The sequence below is a fragment of the Pristiophorus japonicus genome, chromosome 5 (genome assembly GCF_044704955.1).
Source record: "Pristiophorus japonicus isolate sPriJap1 chromosome 5, sPriJap1.hap1, whole genome shotgun sequence".
In the NCBI taxonomy this organism is placed as follows: Eukaryota; Metazoa; Chordata; class Chondrichthyes; family Pristiophoridae; genus Pristiophorus; species Pristiophorus japonicus.
In genome coordinates this window covers 215,106,350-215,131,008 of record NC_091981.1, presented here as the reverse complement: position 1 = coordinate 215,131,008, position 24,659 = coordinate 215,106,350, and the positions used below count along the sequence as shown (strand labels likewise).

Sequence of the window (24,659 nt, the reverse complement as noted above, 5' to 3'; positions counted from 1 at the left end):
GCAGGCTCGAGGGGCTAGATGGCCTACTCCTGTTCCTAATTCTTTTGTTCTTATGTTCTTATGACACCTTTAATTTTCAAATTCAGTATTGTACAGTTTTGACTAATCTGTAACACAATTAGTTAATAGACATGGTGGAATGAACAGCTCTTATGTTTTGTATTAAGACAATGAAGGGCATGATAAAATTGAAGCATCTGGTGGAAGTGTAAGGCGCTATATAAATCCAAGTCTTCTTTTTCTTTTCGCTTGAGTTTCTACCTTTTATATTCCTTTTACATCTTTGTCAGTTTTGTGGAATTTAATGGTTTTGCATGGTCATAAGTTATTATCATAATTTATGTTCTATAATGTGACATTTAAAACTGTTACCCATCAGCATTGGTCCAGTAAGAAAAAAAATTACATTTAAAATATTTGTTGTTCTTTTCCTCATCATCCATTTGGCCAGGTCTTTGTTTCCTGAAGAAAAGGCTTCTACAAAAATGCATCAGTTATAAATAATCATACACATTTGCATCATTTACTGATGATGTGATATGTGATTAACACATTCTGTTTCATTTCCTAACGACTCAGACCAATAAGATGGAGTATGAAAAGGAAGAGATTTATGATGTCAAGGTAGAGATTCAGTGCTGCAAATATATACTCCTCAGGGTTCAGACTGTATCTGTGCTTTCCTCCCAGCATTAACTGAGTGTCAACCACCAGGTACTAAAAAGGAAATACAAAAAAAAAGTTTATATTTGTAGTTAAAATATGTTAAAAATGATGGGTTAAATGAAATTCGGCAGGAGTTCCACCAATCTTCCACTGGAGTTACTGCAAGAGATGGATGGAACCCCATTGCAGAATTTCAGGCCCACTGTGTCTTTTTAAATAATATAATAGCATTTATACAGCAACTTATCAATTACTTTTGGAGTGCTGTGACTGGTATATAGACCAACATGGTCATCATTCTACACAAGCATTATCCCACCAACAGGAGTGCAGATGTATGACCAGTTAGTCCCTTCTTTCATTATTTTGATTGAGGGAGGAATGCTGGACAGACCACTGGAAGAATTCTCTGCTGTTCTTCAAATAGTACCATGGGATCTTTAACATCCACTTGATGAAGCAGACAAGACTTGTATTTAACATTTCATCCGAAGGACAGCATCTTAAAAAGGGTCAACATGAAGACAATGAGGGAAGGGGTACAGTAGCATAGTGGTTATGTTATTGGACTAGTAATCCAAAGGCCTGGACTAATGATCCAATAGATGAGTTCAAATCAAATTAAATGGGGGATTGAAATTCAGTTAATTTAATAAATCTGGAATTAAAAAGCTAGTATAGCTACCAGTACCATACACCACAGGCATCCCAAGTAAAATAAGAATCTAAATTGTCAATGAAACAGGGGGCAGTTGAGTTTAAAAGTTCAATGGTGACCATGAAACTACTGCATTGTCATAAAAAACCATCTGGTTCCCTAATATTCTTTAGGGAAGGAATCTACTATCCTTACCTGGTTGGGCCTGTGGTTGACTCTTAATTGCCCTCTGAAATGGCCTAGAAGGCCACTCAGTTATACCAAACCGCTACAAATAAGGCGGCTCACCACCACCTTCTCAAGGGCAATTAGGACATGAACGAATAAAAAAAAGAGCTTAATCACTTTGACTAGAGAGTAGTACTCAGGAAAATTCAATTGGGGACCTTTAAGGGCATTCTACTGAGCATATAAAATGAGTACATTCCAAGGACCTAGTGTAGAATAAAGAAACATAATCCTAAATGGTTTAATATGAAAATACCAAATGAAATAAGTAAGATGAAGACGCTCTAACAAACCTTATCGGGAAAAATGTGAGGGAAACCACAGGGAGGAATACAGGAGCCGCCAAAATAGGAAAAAATCAGCCAGAGGGTGGGAGCTAGAAATAAGCATAGCTAAGAAGGCAAATGCAGCAGCATTGACAGTATAGGCCTTAGCTACAACTTTCTATCAACAATGTGACGCAGGACAGAAGCCGCATTTATGAGGAAAACCTATATAACTCATATATGACTGTGAAGAGACAAAATATTAATAATACTTACAATAGAAAAGATCAATGTTCCTAAGGAGGCATAAACTATTTGGAGCCACTGTAGGAAAAAATAAAATCAATTTAAATTCAAATTGATGGGCTATCTCTAAATATAGTAATTCATAGCTCACTATTTTTTGGTCAGAGATACTACACAGATCCAATAATGGGGGTGGGGTTCTTCGAATGGAAAATTGTGCAATGTTGCACTGCCAGTGAGGGAACTTGGTTGCATTGGTCAATGGCCCCCACAGAATTTGTGATGGATAAAAAAATATTCGGACCCACTGACCTCCGTGCTCAACTTGCTGATTGTGCTCTTGGTCAGCAAGAACTGGTCAAGGTTACTCACGAATCTGTAATTTAGTTTCAGATTTATCAATTTTAAACCTGTGCATTCTAATTTTGTGCTTACTGTCTTTATCTAATTTTCTGCTTATATCTATATTAAATATTAATTTCTCAATATTTTAAAAGGCTAAACTTTTCCCTTTATAATATTTTCTCTGATGATAATTTAGTTGCGTAGCTGAACTTCATCTCTGAACCTTGCGTTCCAGAATCCCTGATGCTTTTCTCTGAACTTCCTCCAATGCATTTTTGAAGGTAGCCTGCTGAAAATTAATTATATTGGGCTGCAATAACCCATTTAGACATATAATCAATTTACCTCCCATACTAGTACTTCATTAGCTTTGTTGATAACTGCATATTGATTGGATACTTTCACGGAATAGCCAATAACCAAACTCAACTCCTGTTGCTTTTCTGCCTTTATTAATGAACAGTCAGCTATTCAGCATATACATGTTTCCTGTTCTGATGTACATTACTGTTTTATCATATAAAATCCTCTACTTCCTACTCAGTCCAGTCCAGATTCCTTCAAACAGTAGTTAAAGTGAGCCGGACTGAGTATTTTATAGAACTACTCCTTGTTAGGTCAGTCCTGTCCTCAACTGCTGACAACAGTCAGTGGAAGATTAACGTACCACTCATTTTACTTTAATATTTTTAATTCAGAAAACACAGAGGTGTTTTATAAAATATATGTGTGGCAAAAATCCTTTGCATGAAGTGAGAGGTCGTGTGGGTGAACGAGGCTGGGAAGCAATCAGAGGGCAGAGTGGAATGGAAACAGGCAGAGATAAAGACAAATAATTTTAAGATAGATGGGGACCAATAAATAATTTTTAAATAATGCAAATGTGGAGGTGGGAAAATATAATGCAAAATGGGTGTAATTCCAACATAATTCCAACTATTGTGTTTTCATGGAATTGAATATTAGAATATGATTGGTCACTGACGACCATATAACTGGATAATGTCACTTTAGCATGGAGCAATGAGCGAAATTTTTGGTTTTCTACCTATGTAGCTCTAGATTCCCCTCAGAATAAAACTTTATTAGTAAAGAAGAGTGTGTCTATATGAAAACTGGATGCGTTTACTACATTTGTCATATTTATCTCTCTACAAGAAATTATCAAAGACATAATTTTATATTTTATAAAATTGAACTTCACAACTTAATCACAAGGTTTACAAAAGGACTTACAAATGATCGTATTATGGCACATAGAAGTCCAAATGCTACTAAAGCCAGTAGTACCACGAATAAAATTCCACTTGCCATGGTGAAGTCCCACTGCAAATAAAACATGCATTATGGACAACTATTCAGTTTTCAGCAATCAAAAACCTGGTGTAGTATTGTAAAGCGTACCTTGGTTTGCAGGGCAAAGAGTGTCAGTCCAAATGACACAAATGCAGTCGCACCAACAGCCCACATCACTGCATCAGCGCCATATAATCTGAGAAACATTAAAGGCAAAAGATTCATAATTGAAATGTTTCAAATTCAAATTACATCCAAGTGTTTGTTTAATGTTGTGTAAAAGATATAATTCAAGCAAAACAAAGACTTACACTGAAACAGCGCCCAACAGCAAGCCTTCCAGAATAGTCTGTGGGGGAAAGGGATTTAATATCATGGATCTTATTTAATAAAGGTTTTTAATCAACATGAAGGTTTATGTCTCCTGAAGGACATCAAACCAACTAATCTTATGGGCACTGAAACTGTCAGTTTAATCCACACTGGTGCCAAATGACAGACAGTTTTGTAATGGGACCATGAGGAACTGGATGAGACTGCTCACCAGATGGTTGGATTTGAATGTAGATCCCATATACAGAGCTGGATTTGAATGCAGATCCCATATACAGAGCTGGATTTGAATGTAGATCCCACATACAGAGCTGGATTTGAATGCAGATCCCATATACAGAGCTGGATTTGAATGCAGATCCCATATACAGAGCTGGATTTGAATGTAGATCCCACATACAGGGCTGGATTTGAATGCAGATCCCATATACAGAGCTGGATTTGAATGCAGATCCCATATACAGAGCTGGATTTGAATGCAGATCCCATATACAGAGCTGGATTTGAATGCAGATCCCATATACAGAGCTGGATTTGAATGCAGATCCCATATACAGAGCTGGATTTGAATGCAGATCCCACATACAGAGCTGGATTTGAATGCAGATCCCACATACAGGACTGGATTTGAATGCAGATCCCATATACAGAGCTGGATTTGAATGCAGATCCCATATACAGAGCTGGATTTGAATGCAGATCCCATATACAGGGCTGGATTTGAATGCAGATACCACATACAGAGCTGGATTTGAATGCAGATCCCATATACAGAGCTGGATTTGAATGCAGATCCCATATACAGAGCTGGATTTGAATGCAGATCCCATATACAGAGCTGGATTTGAATGCAGATCCCATATACAGAGCTGGATTTGAATGCAGATCCCATATACAGAGCTGGATTTGAATGCAGATCCCACATACAGAGCTGGATTTGAATGCAGATCCCACATACAGGACTGGATTTGAATGCAGATCCCATATACAGAGCTGGATTTGAATGCAGATCCCATATACAGAGCTGGATTTGAATGCAGATCCCATATACAGGGCTGGATTTGAATGCAGATACCACATACAGAGCTGGATTTGAATGCAGATCTCATATACAGAGCTGGATTTGAATGCAGATCCCATATACAGGGCTGGATTTGAATGCAAATCCCATATACAGAGCTGGATTTGAATGCAGATCCCACATACAGGGCTGGATTTGAATGCAGATCCCATATACAGAGCTGGATTTGAATGCAGATCCCACATACAGGGCTGGATTTGAATGCAGATCCCATATACAGAGCTGGATTTGAATGCAGATCCCATATACAGAGCTGGATTTGAATGCAGATCCCACATACAGGGCTGGATTTTTCAGGCGCTCAGAGGGCGAGTTTGGAGGCGGGTCCACTGCCAAAATCTAAAAGATTGACAGCAGGGTGGTATCCTGCTCTGAACCCACCTCCATGTAAGTTTCCTAAGTGTTGGGTCTGTCTGTGCTTTACAGACCTGGCACTAAACAGCGGGAACCAATTGAAATTGTTAAGAGGGTGTTCAAAGGTAGTTGAACAGTATTTTACCACCTACTAAACATTTTTCCAACTTTTTCAAGAGGATCACATTGCTCGGGGATCACATTAGGTAAGTAGGGCAGGATTTCAACAACTCTCCATTACTTTAAAAGGTGACAGCTGCAGTGGTTTAAAAGCTCCCATTTCATAGCTGTTCACTTTCCAATGTTAGAAGTTGGAGCCTTCAGACTTTGGAATACACTTTTCAGCTTTAGGAAGATTGAAACTCTCTATCTAGTGTCACCTCCTTGGAGCAACCACTCTCACCTTTGACAGATCACTTCTGTCATCTCAACTTCAGCTGCCATCTATTCCAGCAGCATTGGTGCACTTGAACAAATTTCCGCTTGGTCCTCAGAATCCCACCACAATCAGCCCCAACACCAACATCACCAGGCACACAGCATTACCAACAACAACACCAACCTTCTCCGCAATCACCTGATGCTGCACAGGAGAGAGGGCATCAGCACATGACCGCATTGCTGCCTGAATAGCCAGGGATGGCCTCACCATGGCCACATTTACTTCACCTGATGCCATATACCCTGGCTGCCACATGATGCACCAGGTTGGCACCACCCCACTCCAACACCATAAAGCATCCCTACAATGGCCAAGCCATTCCTTTCACACTTATCACCATTGCGGGGTTACTGTTATGTCTCACCATTCGCTACAACTCACTAAGCTACTTCCAAAGGAGTACACAAATCTGTCCAAGAATGTAAAGTGTTGAAAATAAAGATTTCAATGTTTGACAACACATTAACAAAAACTTCATATGAACATTGGATAAAAGACCCAAGTGCCTATGCTTGTGTGTTGTTAGTTGGTGTGATTGGACAAGGGTGAGGGTGAGGATGAGGAAAGGTTGAGAAGGTTGAGCCTCTACTCATTGGAATTCAGAAGAATGAGAGGTGATCTTATCGAAACATATAAGATTATGAGGGGGCTTGACAAGGTGGTTTAACATTGCAGGCACCCAATGGCATGAACCGCCACGGACCAGAAAGAGTAAACTGCACCTATGCTCGCAGTCGGCGACCATTGCCCACCACCTGGGGGGAAAAGGCGCAACCCACAAACCCACTCACCACCATGGTAATGCCCAAGAGTGAAGGGTCACCCACAACGGCTCCTCCGAACGGGACCTGGACCAGCCAGGATCCCAAACTAGAGAGTGCTCACAATGGTGCCCTCAAGGAAAGTGAGTCAGCAGTCCCCTGCGAACTGCTAGACAAGATGAGGCAGCCCCACCGTCACTTAGACTAAACGCTCACTCGCTCAGCCACTTCCCAGGGAGCAGCAGCGACACTGTGCAAACAAAAAGGACAGGGAGGTCACTGACAGATCAGCTGGCTTTGGGCCTGCCCAACACTAGGAGTAACGGCAAGAGCCCTGAGTTCCGGCAACTCGAGCAAGGTGAGCTCACCTGGCCCGCAGACCCACTAGCATGGGGCGCTGCACCACCACCAGACGACCCGGATCTCATCCGGCCGTGCTGGAACTAGACTGTCCTTGTGTACCTGTACTGAGATACCTGTACTGATCATGTAAATGTACCACACAAAAAGAAACGCAACTGTAATCCACCCAACAAATGTACCAAGATGTAAATGTAAAACCCATGTGATCAACTTGAATGCAACTTGCATGTAACGGGCCATTAGCCTGATCTCTGTGTGGGGGGGAGAATGGAGTAGTCATGGACTCACAACCAGAAACCACCGGGACCTCCACTGGCAACAAGTCTCACTACCCACCCACCCAAGCTAGAAGCGACCCTCCAATGGTCAACTGGGAAGAACAAATCCCAGGTCACCATCAATGTACGAGTCAATTTGCATTAAAGACGTGGGGGGAAGTGATGTCATGTATGTAGACCATGTATACTAACTGTATAGTCACATAATGTGTGCCACCAGAGGGCACTGCAGTGGGAGACCTGAGGGCCACCTGCATAGGTGTGTAGGGCCCAGTATAAAAGGCTGCCCACCATGCTTGTGCCTCACTCTGGAGTTACAATAAATGGGACTACGGTCACAACAGCTCAAGTACAATACTAGATCTCGTGGAGTCATTCATAAGAGTATTAAAGACATAACACATTGGAAGGAAAGAGAACCTCCCTGTGTGATGTGACTCCCTCCATAAGCATATAGAGGAACTCATGGGGGAGCCTGGGTGCAACCGTGCACTTTTCTACAATGTTTGTCTGTGTTTGCAGTAGCTCAAATGCTGCAGAACACTAACAGCACAACTGGCAAAATGAATGTGGACACGGTCCCTTTAAGGATGCTGCTTCATCAGATGACATCATCAGATGGCGTCATCAGACCCGCTTCCTTTTAATTGATCGGGAACCTCGCCGAATGGGCTTAACAAGCCCAATCAGGGGAAAGTCGTGGGGGAAGCTGACATGGAGCCAGGAGCAGGGTTCAAATCCGCCCCTGACGTCGCCCGCCTTGCTCCCGCCTTGGTTGGGGAAATTGCGGGCACAGTCTCGGCACAAAGAAGCTCTTAAGTGAGGGCATAAAAATGAGACAAAATGGTGGGTGGGAAGTGCGACAACTGAACTACAGTACATCACTAGATTTCTACCTTTTGTAATTTATTTGCCTTAATTGTACAGCCACTATCAACCCAGGCTGCAAATTAGGTTTCATCAGCTGTCCCTCAGGATTTTGTTTTGGGGCATGACATGCATTATAGTGATGTGTTCAATCCTGAACCACCCAAAGAAACTCATTCCAAATGCTGGAGATGGATTGAGCAGACAGGCAACCTTGCGACTCAAACACCTAGCCGCATGGTTAAGAAGCTTATCCCCTATAATGGACTGCAGAGAGACTAATGTAATATTTCACCAAGTGTGAAACTAAAAGTAACTATTTGGTACAATAACTTACAAATAATAAAAGAAGCATGAAGTTCCATGGAGCTTTACGTCGAACACCATCGCAGCAAGACAAGACAATGATTAAAACGAAGATGGCAGGACTGCAACAGAGAAAGAGGCATTTAAGAGATACTGGAAATAATCAGCAAAGTAACTGACAGAACTTGTTAAAAAATACTTACAACAAAGCGTACGTAAACCAATAAGTTTTGGTTACCCATACATTCAAGGTGTTCCTAGTAAATAAAACAAGGAGACATTTAATGAATAAATTGTTAAGGGTTTTTTTGTGAAATGTGTGCTGCAAATATAATTATTTGAAATATTTAATGTAGTAGCACAGCATCATCTCTCAACACAGAACCAAAAATGGAACAAAAACCGAAAGTGCTGCAAACGCTCAGCAGGTTAGACAGCAGCTGTGCAGAGAACAGACAAGTTAATGTTTCAGGTGTGGACCCTTCAAAAGATCTTCTTTCTAAAAGGAAAAGAACAACGAGAGGGCAAAAAGATACATACACGCGCACATACAGGGGAAATAAATAGAATAACCTGTAAAGTGCTTAAGTGAAGAACGAGACGCTTAAGTGGCAGAAGCGATATTTGTATGAGACAATAGGAGGCATGAGAATCAAAGCAATAAAAATTATACACGAAACACAGAAAGAGTGTGAATAGCTTAAAGATTTTGGGAATAAGTAGGTAGAAAGGGAGACATGAAAAACTGGCAAAGTGCATTGACACACATTTCACATACGATGGCAAAATTTCTCCTAAAGGTCTCTAACTGGGCTACAATTCCACAGGTGGCAGGTACTCTCTGGTACCTCGCCCAAATGCCCTTGATAATGAGTGCAGGCAGGCTTTCTGACTGCGAACATCACAGCTTGATCCTGTCCACATCTAGCATGGATGCACAGGCACATGCACATTTCCAGTACAATAAATGCTTTAAGAATTGCTTAAAATGTGTCTACAAAATGGAGTCAGTAGTCAGACTAAATGCTGGGAAAGAAAAGGGCTAATGCAAATTAAACCATGAAGGCTCATGCAAACAAAACATTCCTTACCAGGGATGGTTATCAAGCCATGAAGACCACAGGCCCAGTGACAGCTCGTTAAGGTGGACATAACGCCATACCTTATCTGTGTGAGACACTTTGTGAGCAAAGACCTGAGAAGCTGGGGAGCGAGTGAATGGCTCGCCAATGTCTAGGTGTCAGTACTTTGTTGATTTCGATGTCATCAGGGCACCAATACTGCTGTGTAAGGTGATTGACACCAAGAGGGCTGACCATTTCTAACACATGTATCATTCATTGGTCAATAGTACTGGGGTGGTTTATTTAGAAATTAAGGATCTATAAGATAATGTTTTTGACACTAAATTCCCCAATCTTCAGTCCCTTTTATTTTAGTAGTCTTTGTAGTAGAAGGTGTTGGAGTTCTTTGTCTAATATAAGTAGAAAGGTTTGTCTGTAATTTATATAGAAGGGTGCATCTTTAACACAGAGGTTACTGAAGTTAAGATTGCCTGACTATACCAGTCAGATATAAGTTTGTTACTTGGATACAGACATTTCCTTGAGATCGTGAGATTTAAGACAACTATTCCAGATACAACTACCAGCTCAAAGGATAAGTTTATCAATATCAGAGGATCCAGGAGGGCGCCTCTACAGATGGAGGTTCATCACTCTGATATCTCAGAAGGCTGTCACATCCTCCCGGAGGAAGGCGGGGAAACCTGTTCATCCACACAAGCACATACAGATGAGGTTGTATAAGTTCTGGAAATATTGCTAACTACAAGCATGTAGGCCATGATTTCCTGTACCTCGGCAGGTCTGTGGCGGGCTTCGACACTGCTGCTGGCTCCAGCCTACTGTGTAACATGATGTTATGTTGATTGGGCTTGTTAAGCCCATCTTGTGCGTTTCTCGGGCCAGTAGAAGGAAGCGGGTCTGATGGCGTCACTTGATGACCATCACCAGCCGGTTTCCTTAAAGGGACCAGCCTAAAATTGATTTTGACCATTGTGCTGTCAGTGTTCTCCACCCTTGAGGTGCTGCAAACACTGACAACCATGCAGAGAGGTGCACGGCTGCACCCAGGCTCCCCCATGAGTCCCTCTATATGCTTATGAAGGGAGTCACAGAACATAGCAGGTTCTCGTGACTTCCAATGGGGAGAAGAGAACTCCCCAGGAGACCAACACAGCCTGGCTGCACATTGTACAGGAGGACAGAAGCAGGGATGTGGTCAGGAGGACCAGGCTGCAGTGGCGCAAACCTTTCAATGACCTCAGTAGATCACGAAACATTACTGCAAAGCCACACTCAACCTCATCCTGCTGTGCCACTCATCACACCCTCATCACTCTGCCTTCCCTATCCTACCCCTGCACATCCTTACTCACACCAACTTACAAACATTGAAACCTTTATTTTCAACACTTTGCATTCTTGGACAGATATGTGTGCACCTTTGGAAGTGGCTTAGTGAATTGCAGTGAATGGTGAGACATAACGGTACCCCCCGCAATGGTGATGAGTGTGAAAGGAATGGCTTGGGCATTGTAGGGATGCTTTCTGGTGCTGGTGTGGGGCGGTGCCATCCTGGTGCATCATGTTGTAGCCAGCATGTACAGTGTCAAATGAAGTAAATATGGCCATGATGAGGCCATCCCTGGCATCTCAGGCAGCAATGTGCTCGGGTACTGATGCCCTCTGACCTGTGCAGCATCAGTTGTATGTGGAGAAGGTTGGTGTTGTTGTTGGTGATGCTGGTGTGCCTGGTGCTGCTGGCGTTGGGGATGATCATGGTGGGATTCTGAGGACCAAGGTGAGAAAGTTTCAAGGGCACCGATGCTGATGTAATAGATGGCAGGTGAACTTGAGATGACAGAAGCGATCTGTCAATAGTGAGAGATGTTATTCCAATGAGATGACACTGAATAAAGAATTTACTCAAAACACTTGCAAGCTGCATAAAGCTCAATCTGTCTTCTAAATGCAGTAAGCAACAACTTCTGAGCTTGAAAAATGAACAGCTGTGAGATGGGAGCTTTAATAGCACTTTTGCAGCTGTCAAGTCATGAGATGATTCCATAGTCCCGACCTCCTTATCTGACGTGATCCGCGAGCAGTGTGGACCCTATGGGTGACCTAGTAAAATGTTAAGATGAGCTTAAAATATATCTTAATAGGCTGTTTACAAGGTCATAATGACCTGAATTGCTTCCTTTGCCGTTGCATGTCAGGTCTGTTCAGCGCTGACAGACCTGACATTGGGGAAAGGCGTGTGGCGGTGGATTGACAGTGGGATCCCGACCCACTGTCAAAAAATAACCCAACCCACCACCAAATGTGCCCGCTGTCCCACGAAAAATTCCCTTTGTGGACTTTAATTTATTCAATAGAATAGTTATTGAATGCTGTTAACTTGTCAGGATTCTAATCCTAAATTAATCTCAGAAATTTGTATCAACCACAGACATTGATCTCAAATGTAAACCTATAATCAGCTAGCAGAATTACTATGATATGACTGAATTGCACATGTAACCTCTATGATTTATTTCATCAATAATGCTTTCTACTAAATATGTGAATACTTAATGTTAAATTTGTGATTCAATGTGTTAAATATTGTCTATGGTTAATAAACAAATATTAGCTCTGACTTTTACTTTGATAATTGGTAAGAAAGGATTAATTCATTCACTCAGTAGCTTGTGCAGATCCTGATGTGAGATTGGTAATGTAAATACAAATATAATCCGAACTGTTGATGTAAGCCATTTTGGTGAGCCCTGTTTAAGTATCATTAACTCCTCGGCATTGACTGGGTGGTAAAACACAGATGATTTCTTAAACAAGGAGTGAAGGTGAAAGGGTTAAGGATTCAACTGGTTCCCTTGATGAACATTCATGTCAAGCTATCGATCCCATTTCCTATTCCCACCAAACTGCTGACCACCCAACTTGCTTTTCTAGCTCCCATGTTAGCTGACATTGTTAACGGTTCGCTCTGCTCAGGTACTGTCCCCCTCTCCTTGAAATCCGCCATCATCACCCCTCGCCTCAGAAAACCAACCCTCGACCCCTCTGTCCTTGCAAATTACTGCCCCATCTCCAACCTCCCTTTCCTCTCCAAAGTCCTTGAATGTGTTGGTGCCTCCCAAATCTGTGCTCCATCTTTCCTGCAATTCAATGTTTGAATCCCTCCAATTCGATTTCCGTGCATGCCATAGTACTGAAACAGCTCTCGTCAAAGTCACAAATGTCATCCTTTGTGACTGTGACAAAGGCAGACTATCCCTCCTCATCCTTCTTGTCTTGTCTGCAGCCTTTGACACAGTTGACCACTCCATCCTTCTCCAATGCCTCTCCAACGTCGTCCAGCCGGGTGGGACTGCACTCGCCTGATTCCATTCTTATCTATCTAATCGTAGTCAGAGAATCACCTGCAACGGCTTCTCTTCCCACTCCCACATCATTACCTCTGGTGTCCCCCAAGGATCTATCCTTGTTCCCCTCCTATTTCTCATCTACATGTTGCCCCTTGGCGACATCATCTGAAAACACAGCGTCAGTTTCCACATGTACACTTATGACACCCAGCTCTATCTCACTACCACTTCTCTCGACCCCTCCTCAGTTTCTAAATTGTCAGATTGCATGTCCGACATCCAGTTCTGGATGAGCAGAAATTTTCTCCAATTCAGTATTGTGAAAACCAAAGCCATTGTTTTTGGTCCCGGCCACAAACGCTGTTCCCTAGCCACTGACTCCATCCCTCTCCCCAACTTCTGTCTGAGGCTGAACCAGACCGTTCGCAACCTTAGTGTCATATTTGACCCTGAAATAAGCTTTCGACCACATATCTGCAGCATAACTAAGACCACCTATTTCCACCTCCGTAACAACACCCATCTCCGCCCTTGCCTCAGCTCATCTGCTGCTGAAGCCCTCATCCATGCCTTTGTTACATCTAGACTTGACTGTTCCAACGCACACCTGGCTGGCCTTCCACATTCTACCCTACATAAACTAGAGATGATCCAAAACTTGGCTGCCTCTGTCCTAACTTGCACCAAATTCCACTCACCCATCACCCCTGTGCTCGCTGATCTACATTGACTCCCGGTTAAGCACGCCTCAATTTCAAAATTCTCATCCTTGTTTTCAAATCCCTCCATGGCCTTGCCCCTCCCTATCTCTGTAATCTCCTCCAGCCCCACAACCCCCCAAGATGTCTGCACTCATCTAATTCTGCCCTCTTGAACATCTCTGATTATAATCGCTCAACCATTGGTGGCCCTGACTTCTGTTGCCTAGGCCCTAAGCTCTGGAATGCGCTGCCTAAAGCTCTCCGCCTCTCTACCTCTCTTTCCTTCTTTAAGACGCTTCTTAAAACCTACCTCTTTGACCAAGTTTTGGGTTACCTGCCCTAATTTCTCCTTATGTGGCTTGGTGTCAAATATCTTGTCTCATAATACTCCAGCCGTGGGACATTTCACTATGTTAAATACAAGATGTTGTTGTTATAGGTCACTGTATGGTGATCAGCAGTAGTGCAGGGATTTTGCTTAGAGATATTAACATAAAATGGCTGATATAATTATGCATTGTGGGAAAGAGAAAGCTCGCTTTAAGTTAGAACATGCACTTCACTGCAGACACGTCACCAAGGCAACACTGATAAGGCATTTCTTACAGTTAGCAAACTGAAACCTTTAAGGAGATAAGTAGGTAGAACAGGACTTTGATATTAACCACAATATAAATTTAGGACAGAGTAATGGAATAGATTAGAAGATTAAATTCTAATGTGTGATGTTTACATTTATGATTGTGAAACCATAAAAAATAACATCATCATCATAGGCAGCCCGTAGAAATCGAGGAAGACTTGCTTCCATTCTAAAAGTGAGTTCTCAGGTGACTGTACAGTCCAATACAGGAATTACAGTCTCTGTCGCAGGTGGCACAGACAGTGGTTGAAGGAAAGGGTGGGTGGGATTGGTTTGCCGCACACTCCTTCCGCTGCCTGCGCTTGTTTTCTGCATGCTCTCGACAACGAGACTCGAGGTGCTCAGCGCCCTCCCGGATGCTCTTCCTCCACTTAGGATGGTCTTTGGCCAGGGATTCCCTGGTGTCAGTGGGGATGTTGCACTTTATCAAGGAGGCTTTGAGGGTGTCCTTGAAACATTTCCTCTGTCCACCTGGGGCTCGCTTGCCGTGTAGGAGTTTCGAGTAGAGCAAGTAGAAATAACATAATTAACAGTAGGCAAGTTAGCTTAGGGATAATGAGAAAATTACTGAAGGAAAGCAACTGAATGCTGTTAGACACCAAGGAATGTGTCCTTGTAAATTAGATTAGAAAGGTTCCAGCTGTCTTTCCAAGTTTCCAGTCAGCAGCAGGCCAGAAGACAAAGAAAAGTCAGGTGACATAGATGGATCACTGCAGAGTACAAAAATGGGATGCAGTCTGGTGAAGGTAGTGTAGCTTGAACTTCGGACATGAAAGATCAACCTCAGGTGTTTGAGGGTCCATCCAGCGAGTGGACAGGATATAAATTACTGCGATATATGATGTTATGTGTGTAACTATGTAATACTTGCCACCAGAGAGCGTGACTGTTGGAGCCCTAATGGTCATATGCACGCACATGCAGGGCCAATATAAAAGGTTGGCTGCCATGTTGTTTAGGCACTCTGGAGTTGTAATAAAAAAGACTAAGGTCACGCTAAGTTTAGCTCACAGTACTCAGCCTCATGGAGTTTTTCTATACATAACAATTGGCGACGAGTAACAGAATACAAACTTTCACGCAACCATGGCTGCCGCTGGAATATTAGAGAGATTCGTAGAGGATGATGATTGGGAAGCCTTCGTCGAGCGTCTCAACCAGTACTTCGTGGCCAACGAGCTGGAAGGAGTCACTAACGCAGTCAAGCGCAGGGCGGTTCTCCTCACCGTCTGTGGACCTAAAATATACGGCCTCATCAAGAATCTGCTTGCACCGACAAAACCAACGGAGAAGGAATATACAGAGTTGTGCACGCTGGTTCGGGACCATCTCAAGCTGAAGGAGAGTATCCTCATGGCCAAATATTGTTTTTACACGCACCATCGCTCCGGGGGCCAGTACGTGGCGGATTATGTCGCCGACCTAAGACGCCTTGCGGGACCTTGCGATTTTGAAGCTGCGTTTGGGGGAAATGCTGTGGAACTTTTTCATGCTTGGCATCAGCCATGAGGTCATTCTTCGAAAGCTGCTGGCTGCCGAAACCCTAGACCTGAGCAGGGCCATCGCGATCGCCCAGGCGTGCATGGCCACGGACGATAACACCAAACAGGTATCTTCTCAACATCGAAGCTCACCGGCAAGTACTGTGCATAAAATGACATCGCTAGCAGGCCGAACTGCATATGGCAGGGTCTATACGTCTGTGGCTGCAAGACCTGTGATGACTCAAAGTCCACCATCGGGGATGAATGTGAATCCATTAGCACGTGTTGGCACTGCGGGGGTAATCATCAGGCCCATCAATGTCGATTCAAGCACTACGTGTGCAAAGGCTACGCAACAATGGGGCACCTCCAGCGAATGTGCAAACATGTTGCGACACTCACATGGCAGAGGATGATCAATCCAGCGCAGATCACGCAGCACAGGCAACTCAACTCGAGGAAGAAGTGTATGAGGTACATACCTTCACCACCAAGAGCCCTCCTATAATGCTGAAAGTCAAATTAAATGGAGTTCCAATATCCATGGAGTTGGACACGGGTGCGAGTCAGTCAATATTGAGCCAGAAGGCTTTCGAGAAACTATGGGGCAATAAGGCACAAAGGCCCAAACTGAGCCCGATTAATGCAAAGATGCACAACTACTCCAAAGAGCTCATACCAGTCATTGGATGTGCAGCAGTGAAGGTAACGTATGATGGAGCTGTGCATAACCTATCATTGTGGATTGTTCCAGGCAATGGCCCAACACTGTTCGGCAGAAGCTGGCTAGAAAAGATTAGATGGAATTGGAACGACATCAAAGCATTGTCTTCAGTGGATGACGCTTTGTATGCTCAAGTGCTGAGCAAGTTTGTCCCGCTATCTGAACCAGGCATCGGCAACTTCACAGGCATCAAGGTACAGATCCATCTAGGCCCTGATACACGGCCCGTCCATCACAAGGCTCGGGCGGTTCCATACATGTTGAGGGAGAAAGTCGAGATCGAACTGGATGCATAGGAATCATATCGCCAGTCGAGTTCAACAAGTGGGCCAATCCAATTGTTCCCGTGTTAAAAAGCGATGGCACGGTCAGAATCTGCGGAGACTACAAGGTAACGATTAACCGAGTCTCACCAAAGGACCAGTAGCCGCCGCCCAAGGCGGATGACCTGTTTGCAACGTTAGCGGTGGGGGGGATGTCGTTCACCAAGTTGGACCTAACCTCCACCTACATGACACAGGAGCTGGCTGAATCTTTGAAAAGACTGACGTGCATCAACACACACAAAGGACTGTTTATATACCACAGGTGCCCTTTCGGGATTCGCTCGGCTGCAGCCATTTTCCAGAGAAACATGGAGAGTTTACTGAAATCTGTTCGCGCACCGTTGTGTTTTAAAATGACATCCTGATCACCGGTTGTGACACTATCGAACACCTACACAACCTGGAAGAGATTCTAAGTCGCCTAGACAGAGTGGGACTCAGGCTGAAATGCTCCAAGTGTGTTTTCCTGGCGCCAGAAGTCGAATTTTTGGGGAGAAAGATTGCAGCAGACAACATCTGGACAACAACACGGACTCAAAGACAGAGGCCATCAAGAATGCACCCAGACCACAGAATGTGACGGAGCTGCGTTCGTTCCTGGGACTCCTCAACTATTTCGGTAACTTTCTACCCGGGTTGAGCACGTTGTTAGAGCCTTTGCACATGTTGCTATGTAAGGGTGACGACTGGGTTTGGGGCAAATCTCAAGACACAGCCTTTGAAAAGGCCAGGAACCTGCTATGTTCAAATAAGTTACTTGTACACTATGACCCATGTAAATGTTTAGTGCTAGCTTGTGACGCCTCATCATATGGGGTCGGCTGTGTGTTACAGCAAGCCAATGTATCGGACAACCTCCAACCGGTTGCATACACGTCTAGAAGTCTGTCTAAGGCTGAGAGAGTCTATAGTATGGTCGAGAAAGAGGCGTTAGCATGTGTATATGGGGTTAAGAAAATGCACCAATACCTATTTGGACTTTGGTTTGAGCTTGAAACTGACCACAAGCTGCTCATTTCAGAGAGCAAAGGTATAAATATCAATGCTTTGTCCCGCATCCAAAGATGGACACTAACATTATGCGCTTATGACTATGTTATCTGCCACAGATCAGGCACTGAAAACTGTGCCGATGCTCTCAGCTGGCTACCATTACCCAATGGAAATGGCGCAGCCCGCAGACTTGCTACTGATCATGGATGCTTTTGAGAGCGAGGGGTCACCCGTCACGGCTCGCCAGATCAGGACCTGGACCAGCCAGGATCCTGTGCTATCATTAGTAAAGAGTTGCGTCCTAAATGGGAACTGGTCGGCCGTTCCCAGGGAAATGCAAAGATGAAATGTCCATCCAGTCGGATTGTCTGTTATGGGGTAATCGCGTGGTTTTGCTAAAAAAAGGCATGTGACCTACACAGTACCCACCCAGGCATTGTCATGATGAAGGCAATTGCCAGGTCACATGTTTGGTGGCCCGACATTGACTCGGATTTGGAGTCATGTGTGCATCAGTGAAACACCAAGGGAGGCTCCACTGAGTCTGTGGTCATGGCCCTCCAAACCGTGGTCCAGGATCCACGTCAATTTTACCGGCCCTTTTCTAGGAAAGATGTTTTTAGTAGTTGTGGACGCTTATTCCAAATGGATTGAATGCGTAATCATGTCATCTAGCACGTCCACAGCCACCATTGAAAGCCTCCGGGCCATGATCACCTCCCATGGCTTGCCCGACGTCCTTGTCAGCGACAATGAACCGTGTTTCACCAGCTCAGATTTCAATGAGTTTATGGCCCGCAATGGCATCAAGCATATCAGGTCTGCTTCGTTTAAGCCCACATCTTAAGGTCAAGCGGAGCGAGCAGTCCAAACGATCAAGCAGAGCATGAAACACGTGACGGAGGGCTCCCTGCAGACCCGCTTGTCTCGCATTCTGCTCAGTTACCGGACGCGACCCCACTTGCTCACCGAGGTTCCCCCGGCAGAATTGTTAATGAAGAGAGCCCTCAAAACCAGGCTCTCCCTAGTCTACCCAGATCTTAATGATCACGTGGAAACCCGACGACACCGGCAGAACATGTACCACGATCGTGCGGCTGTTTCACGTGACATTGATGTTAACGACCCTGTGTTTGTCCTGAATTATGGTCATGGTCCCAAGTGGGTTGATGGCACTGTTTTGGCCAAGGAAGGAAATAGGGTGTTTATAATCAAACTGTTAAATGGCCAAACATGCAGAAAGCATTTAGATCAGACCAAATTGTGATTTACTGACAACCAGGAAAGACTTGAAGAGGCCATCACCATCGCCGATCCACCAACACACACCCAACCAGCAATCGACCTCGCTGTCAATCACGAGGATAAACCCACCGTTCCTGACAGCTGCGGTGCAGTGCAGCAATGGTCCGAGTGCAGCAACTCACACGCCAGGGTTTGAATTTAGACGATCAACCAGGGAGTGAAGGGCTCCGGATCGCCTCAATTTGTAAATAACTTGTACCTACTATGTACAGAAGAACTCCACGAGGCTGAGCACTGTGAGCTAAACTTAGTGTGACCTTAGTCTTCTTTATTACAACTCCAGAGTGCTGAAACAACATGGCAGCCAAAATTTATACTGGCCCTGCACGTGTGTGCAGGTGACCATTAGGACTCTAACATGGGAGCTATGTGGTCTGTACAGCTTCCAGACAGGGACTTTATTGGAGCAGCAATGGCAGAATTTTTAACAGGAGTACATTTCTGTTTTTATTGATTCTCGGTCATTCATTGTCATTAGGAACATAGGAATTGCTAGACGAAAAACGACCATGGACTATCTAGCTCGCTTTCTACCACCATATTGGAGTTGTTTGCTAATATAACGAATAATCTCTATTAATAGCCTACAACAGACCCAGAAATGATGTGAGGAAAGCCCCAGTGGTGGGAAGGCTTGGAAACATAGGAACAGGATTAGATCATGTAATCCCTCTAGCCTGTTCTGCCATTCATCCGCCAGTCAATGAGATCATGGCTGATCTATTAACTTACTCCATATACCCGGCTTTACCCCATATCCCTTAATAGCTTTGGTTAACAGAATTCTATCAATCTCAGATTCGCCTTCTTGATTATTTTTCGGACCTGTCCATGACATTTTAATGATCTATGTACATGGACCCCTGAGTCGCTTCGCACTTCCACTGTTTCTAGCTTTTCACCATTTAGAAAGGACTCTGATCTATCCTTTTTAGGTCCAAAGTGGATAAATCACATTTGATAATATTGAATCCATTGCCACATTTTTTGCCCATTCACTTAATCTATTAATAACTCTTTGTAATTTTATGCTTCCATCCACGCTGCTTGCAATGCTGCCTATCTTTGTGTGATTGACAAACTTGGATGTGTGGCTCTCTATCCCGTCATCTAAGTTGTAAATAAATACAGTGAATAGTTGAGGCCCCAACACAAATCCCTGGAGGACACCACTAGTCACATCCTGCCAATTAGAATATCTGCCCATTATCCCTACTCTCTGTCTCCTGCCGCTCAGTCAATCTCCCAATTAGGTCAATAATTTGCCCTCAAATTCAAGAGTTTCAACTTTAGCTAATAGTTGCTTATGAGGGACTTTATTGAATACCTTCTGGAAGTCCATATAAATAACATCCATTGACATTCCCCTATCCTCTACTTTAGTCACTTCAAAAAATTCAATCAGGTTCCTGGAGTGTATTAGGGATGGTTTTCTAGACCAATATGTCGAGGAACCAACCAGGGAGCTGGCCATCCTAGACTGGGTGATGTGTAATGAGAAAGGACTAATTAGAAATCTTGTTGTGCGAGACCCCTTGAAAAAGAGTGAACATAACATGGTAGAATTCTTTATTAGGATCGAGAGTGACACAGATAATTCAGAAACTAGCGTCCTGAACTTAAGGAAAGGTAACTTCGATGGTTTTGAGGCATGAATTGGCTACAATAGACTGGCAAATGATTCTTAAAGGGTTGATGGTGGATAGGCAATGCAAACATTTAAAGATCACATGGATGAACTTCTGCAATTGTATATCCCTGTCTGGAGTAAAAATAAAATGGGGAAGGTGGCTCAACCATGGCTAACAAGTGAAATTAAGGATAGTGTTAAATCCAAGGAAGAGGCATATAAATTGGCCAGAAAAAGCAGCAAACCTAATGACTGGGAGAAATTTAGAATTCACCAGAGCAGGACAAAGAGTTTAACTAAGAGGGGGAAAATAGAATATGAAAAGAAGCTGGCTGGGAACATAAAAACTGACTGCAAAAGCTTCTATAGATATGTGAAGAGAAAAAGATTAGTGAAGACAAACATAGGTCCCTTGCAGTCTGATTCAGGTGAATTTATAATGGGGAACAAAGAAATGGCAGACCAATTGAACAAATACTTTGGTTCTGTCTTCACGAAGGAAGACACAAATAACCTTCCGGAAATACTAGGGGACCGAGGGTCTAGTGAGAAGGAGGAACTGAAGGATATCCTTATTTGGCAGGAAATTGTTAGGGAAATTGACGGGATTGAAGGCCGATATATCCCCGGAACCTGATAGTCTGCATCCCAGAGTATTAAGGAAATGGCCCTAGAAATAGTGGATGCATTGGTGATCATTTTCTAACAGTCTATCGACTCTGGATCAGTTCCTATGGACTGGAGGGTAGCTAATGGAACACCACTTTTTAAAAAGGGTGGGAGAGAGAAAGCAGGTCATTATAGACCGGTTAGCCTCACATCAGTGGTGGGGAAAATGTTGGAATCAATTATTAAGGATGAAATAGCAGCGCATTTGGAAAGCAGTGACAGGATCGATCCAAGTCAGCATGGATTTATGAAAGGGAAAACGTGCTTGACAAATCTTCTGGAATTTTTTGAGGATGTAACTATTAGAGTGGACAAGGGAGAACCAGTGGATGTGGTGTATTTGGACTTTCAAAATGCTTTTGACAAGGTCCCACACAAGAGAATGGTGTGCAAAATCAAAGCACATGGTATTGGGGGTAATATACTGACGTGGATAGAGAACTGGTTGGCAGACAGGAAGCAGAGAGTCGAGATAAACGGGTACTTTTCAGAATGGCAGGCAGTGACTAGTGGAGTGCCGCAGGGCTCAGTGCTAGTACCCCAGCACTTTAGAATATGCATCAATGATTTGGATGAAGGAATTGAGTGTAATATCTCCAAGTTGGCAGATGACACTAAACTGGGCGGCAGTGTGAGCTGTGAGGGGTACGCTAAGAGGCTGCAGGGTGACTTGGACAGGTTAGGTGAGTGGCCAAATGCATGGCAGATGCAGTATAATGTGGGTAAATGTGAGGTTATCCACTTTGGTGGCAAAAACACGAAGACAGAATATTATCTGAATGGTGGCAGATTAGGAAAAGGAGAGGTGCAACGAGACCTGGGTGTCATGGTACATCAGTCATTGAAAGTTGGCATACAGGTACAACAGGCGGCGAAGAAGGCAAATGGTATGTTGGCCTTCATAGCTAGGGGATTTGAGTATAGGAGCAGGGAGGTCTTACTGCAGTTGTGCAGGGCCTTGGTGAGGCCCCACCTGGAATATTGTGTTCAGTTTTGATCTCCTAATCTGAGGAAGGACATTCTTGCTATTGAGGGAGTGCAGCGAAGGTTCACCTGACTGATTTCCGGGATGGCTGGACTGATATACGGGGAGAGACTGGATCAACTGGGCCTTTAAACATTGGAGTTTAGAAGGTTGAGAGGTGATCTCATAGAAACATACAAGATTCTGACGGGACGGGACAGGTTAGATGCGGGTAGAATGTTCCCAATATTGGGGAAGTCCAGAAAAAGGGGACAAAGTCTTAGGATAAGTGGTAGGCCATGTAGGACTGAGATGAGGAGAAACTTCTTCACTCAGAGAGTTGAGAACCTGTGGAATTCCCTGCCGCAGAGAAATGTTGATGCCAGTTCATTGTATATATTCAAGAGGGAGTTACATATGGCCCTGACGTCTAAGGGGATCAATGGTATGGGGAGAAAGCAGGAAAGGGGTACTGAGGGAATGATCAGCCATGATTTTATTGAATGGTGGTGCAGGCTCAAAGGGCCGAATGGCCTACTCCTGCACTTATTTTCTGTGTTTCTATGTTTCTATGTCAGGCATGACCTACCTTTCACATTAGCTTAGATGATGTGGAATATGTATGGGTAGAGCTGCGGAATACCAAAGGGCAGAAAACGCTAGTGGGAGTTGTGTACAGACCAATAAACAGTAGTAATGAGGTTGGGGACAGCATCAAACAAGAAATTAGGGATCCGTGCAATAAAGGTACAGCAGTTATCATCGGTGACTTTAATCTACATATAGATTGGGCTAACCAAACACGTAGCAATATGGTGGAGGAGGATTTCCTTGAGTGTATTAGGGATGGTTTTCTAGACCAATATGTTGAGGAACCAACTAGAGGGCTGGCCATCCTAGACTGGGTGATGTGTAATGAGAAAGGTCTAATTAACAATCTTGTTGTGTGAGTCCCCTTGGGGAAGAGTGACCATAATGTGGTAGAATTCTTTATTAAGATGGAGAGTGACACAGTTAATTCAGAGACTAGGGTCCTGAACTTAAGGAAAGGTAACCTCGATGGTATGAGACGTGAATTAGCTAGAATAGACTGGCAAATGATACTTAAAGGGTTGACGGTGGATAGGCAATGGCAGACATTTAAAGATCACATGGATGAAATTCAACAATTGTACATCCCTGTCTGGAGGTGGCTCAACCGTGGCTAACAAGGGAAATTAAGGATAGTGTTAAATCCAAGGAAGAGGCATATAAATTGGCCAGAAAAAGCAGCAAACCTGAGGACTGGGAGAAATTTAGAATTCAGCAGAGGACGATAAAGGGTTTCATTCGGAGGGGGAAAATAGAGTATGAGAGGAAGCTTGCTGGGAACATAAAAACTGACTTCACATATCTATAGAAGCTTTTGCAAAGAAAAAGATTAGTGAAGACAAAAGTAGATACTTTGCAGTCTGAATCAGGTGAATTTATAATGGGGAACAAAGAAATGGCAGACCAATTGAACAAATACTTTGGTTCTGTCTTCACGAAGGAAGACACAAATAACCCTCCGGAAATACTAGGGGACCGAGGGTCTAGCGAGAAGGAGAAATTGAAGGAAATCCTTTTTAGTCAGGAAATTGTGTTAAGGAAATTGATGGGATTGAAGGCCGATAAATCCCCAGGACCTGATAGTCTGCATCCAAGAGTACTTAAGGAAGGAGCCCTAGAAATAGTGGATACATTGGTGATCATTTTCCAATAATCTATCGACTCTGGATCAGTTCCTATGGACTGGAGGGTAGCTAATGTCACACCACGTTTTAAAAAAAGAAGGGAGAGAGAAAACTGGGAATTATAGACTGGTTAGCCAGATATCGGTATTGGGGAAAATGTTGGAATCAATAATTAAAGATTAAATAGCTGTGCATTTGGAAAGCAATGACTGGATCAGTTAAGTCAGTGTGGATTTATGAAAGGGAAATCATGCTTGACAAATCTTCTAGAATTTTTTGAGGATGTGACTTGTAGCATGGACAAGGGAGAACCAGTGGATGTCGTGGATTTGGACTTTCAAAAGGCTTTTGACAAGGTCCCACACAAGTGATTGGTGTGCAAAATTAAAGCACATGGTATTGGGGGTAATGTATTGACGTGGATAGAGAACTGGCTGGCAGACAGGAAGCAGAGAGTCGGGATAAACGGGTCCTTTTCAGAATGGCAGGCAGTGACTAGTGGGGTGCCGCAGGGCTCAGTGCTGGGACCCCAGCTATTTACAATATACATCAATGATTTAGATGAAGGAATTGAGTGTAA

At 43.6% G+C, this 24,659-nt stretch overlaps 1 protein-coding gene across 1 annotated transcript in view; it reads right to left on the bottom strand.

Annotated features, from left to right (window-relative positions):
• Positions 1 to 567: 567 nt before the first annotated feature.
• LOC139264138 (protein lifeguard 1) overlaps positions 568 to 24,659 on the bottom strand; it is a 53,325-nt gene continuing 29,233 nt past the window's right edge. Inside the window, exons 4-10 of the mRNA XM_070880223.1 lie at positions 8,694 to 8,747; positions 8,522 to 8,612; positions 4,017 to 4,054; positions 3,814 to 3,901; positions 3,646 to 3,735; positions 2,095 to 2,142; positions 568 to 717 (exon numbers count right to left, since the gene is read on the bottom strand). Of these exons, the coding sequence (XP_070736324.1) occupies positions 568 to 717; positions 2,095 to 2,142; positions 3,646 to 3,735; positions 3,814 to 3,901; positions 4,017 to 4,054; positions 8,522 to 8,612; positions 8,694 to 8,747 (559 nt within the window). The remainder of the gene's footprint in view (positions 718 to 2,094; positions 2,143 to 3,645; positions 3,736 to 3,813; positions 3,902 to 4,016; positions 4,055 to 8,521; positions 8,613 to 8,693; positions 8,748 to 24,659) is intronic.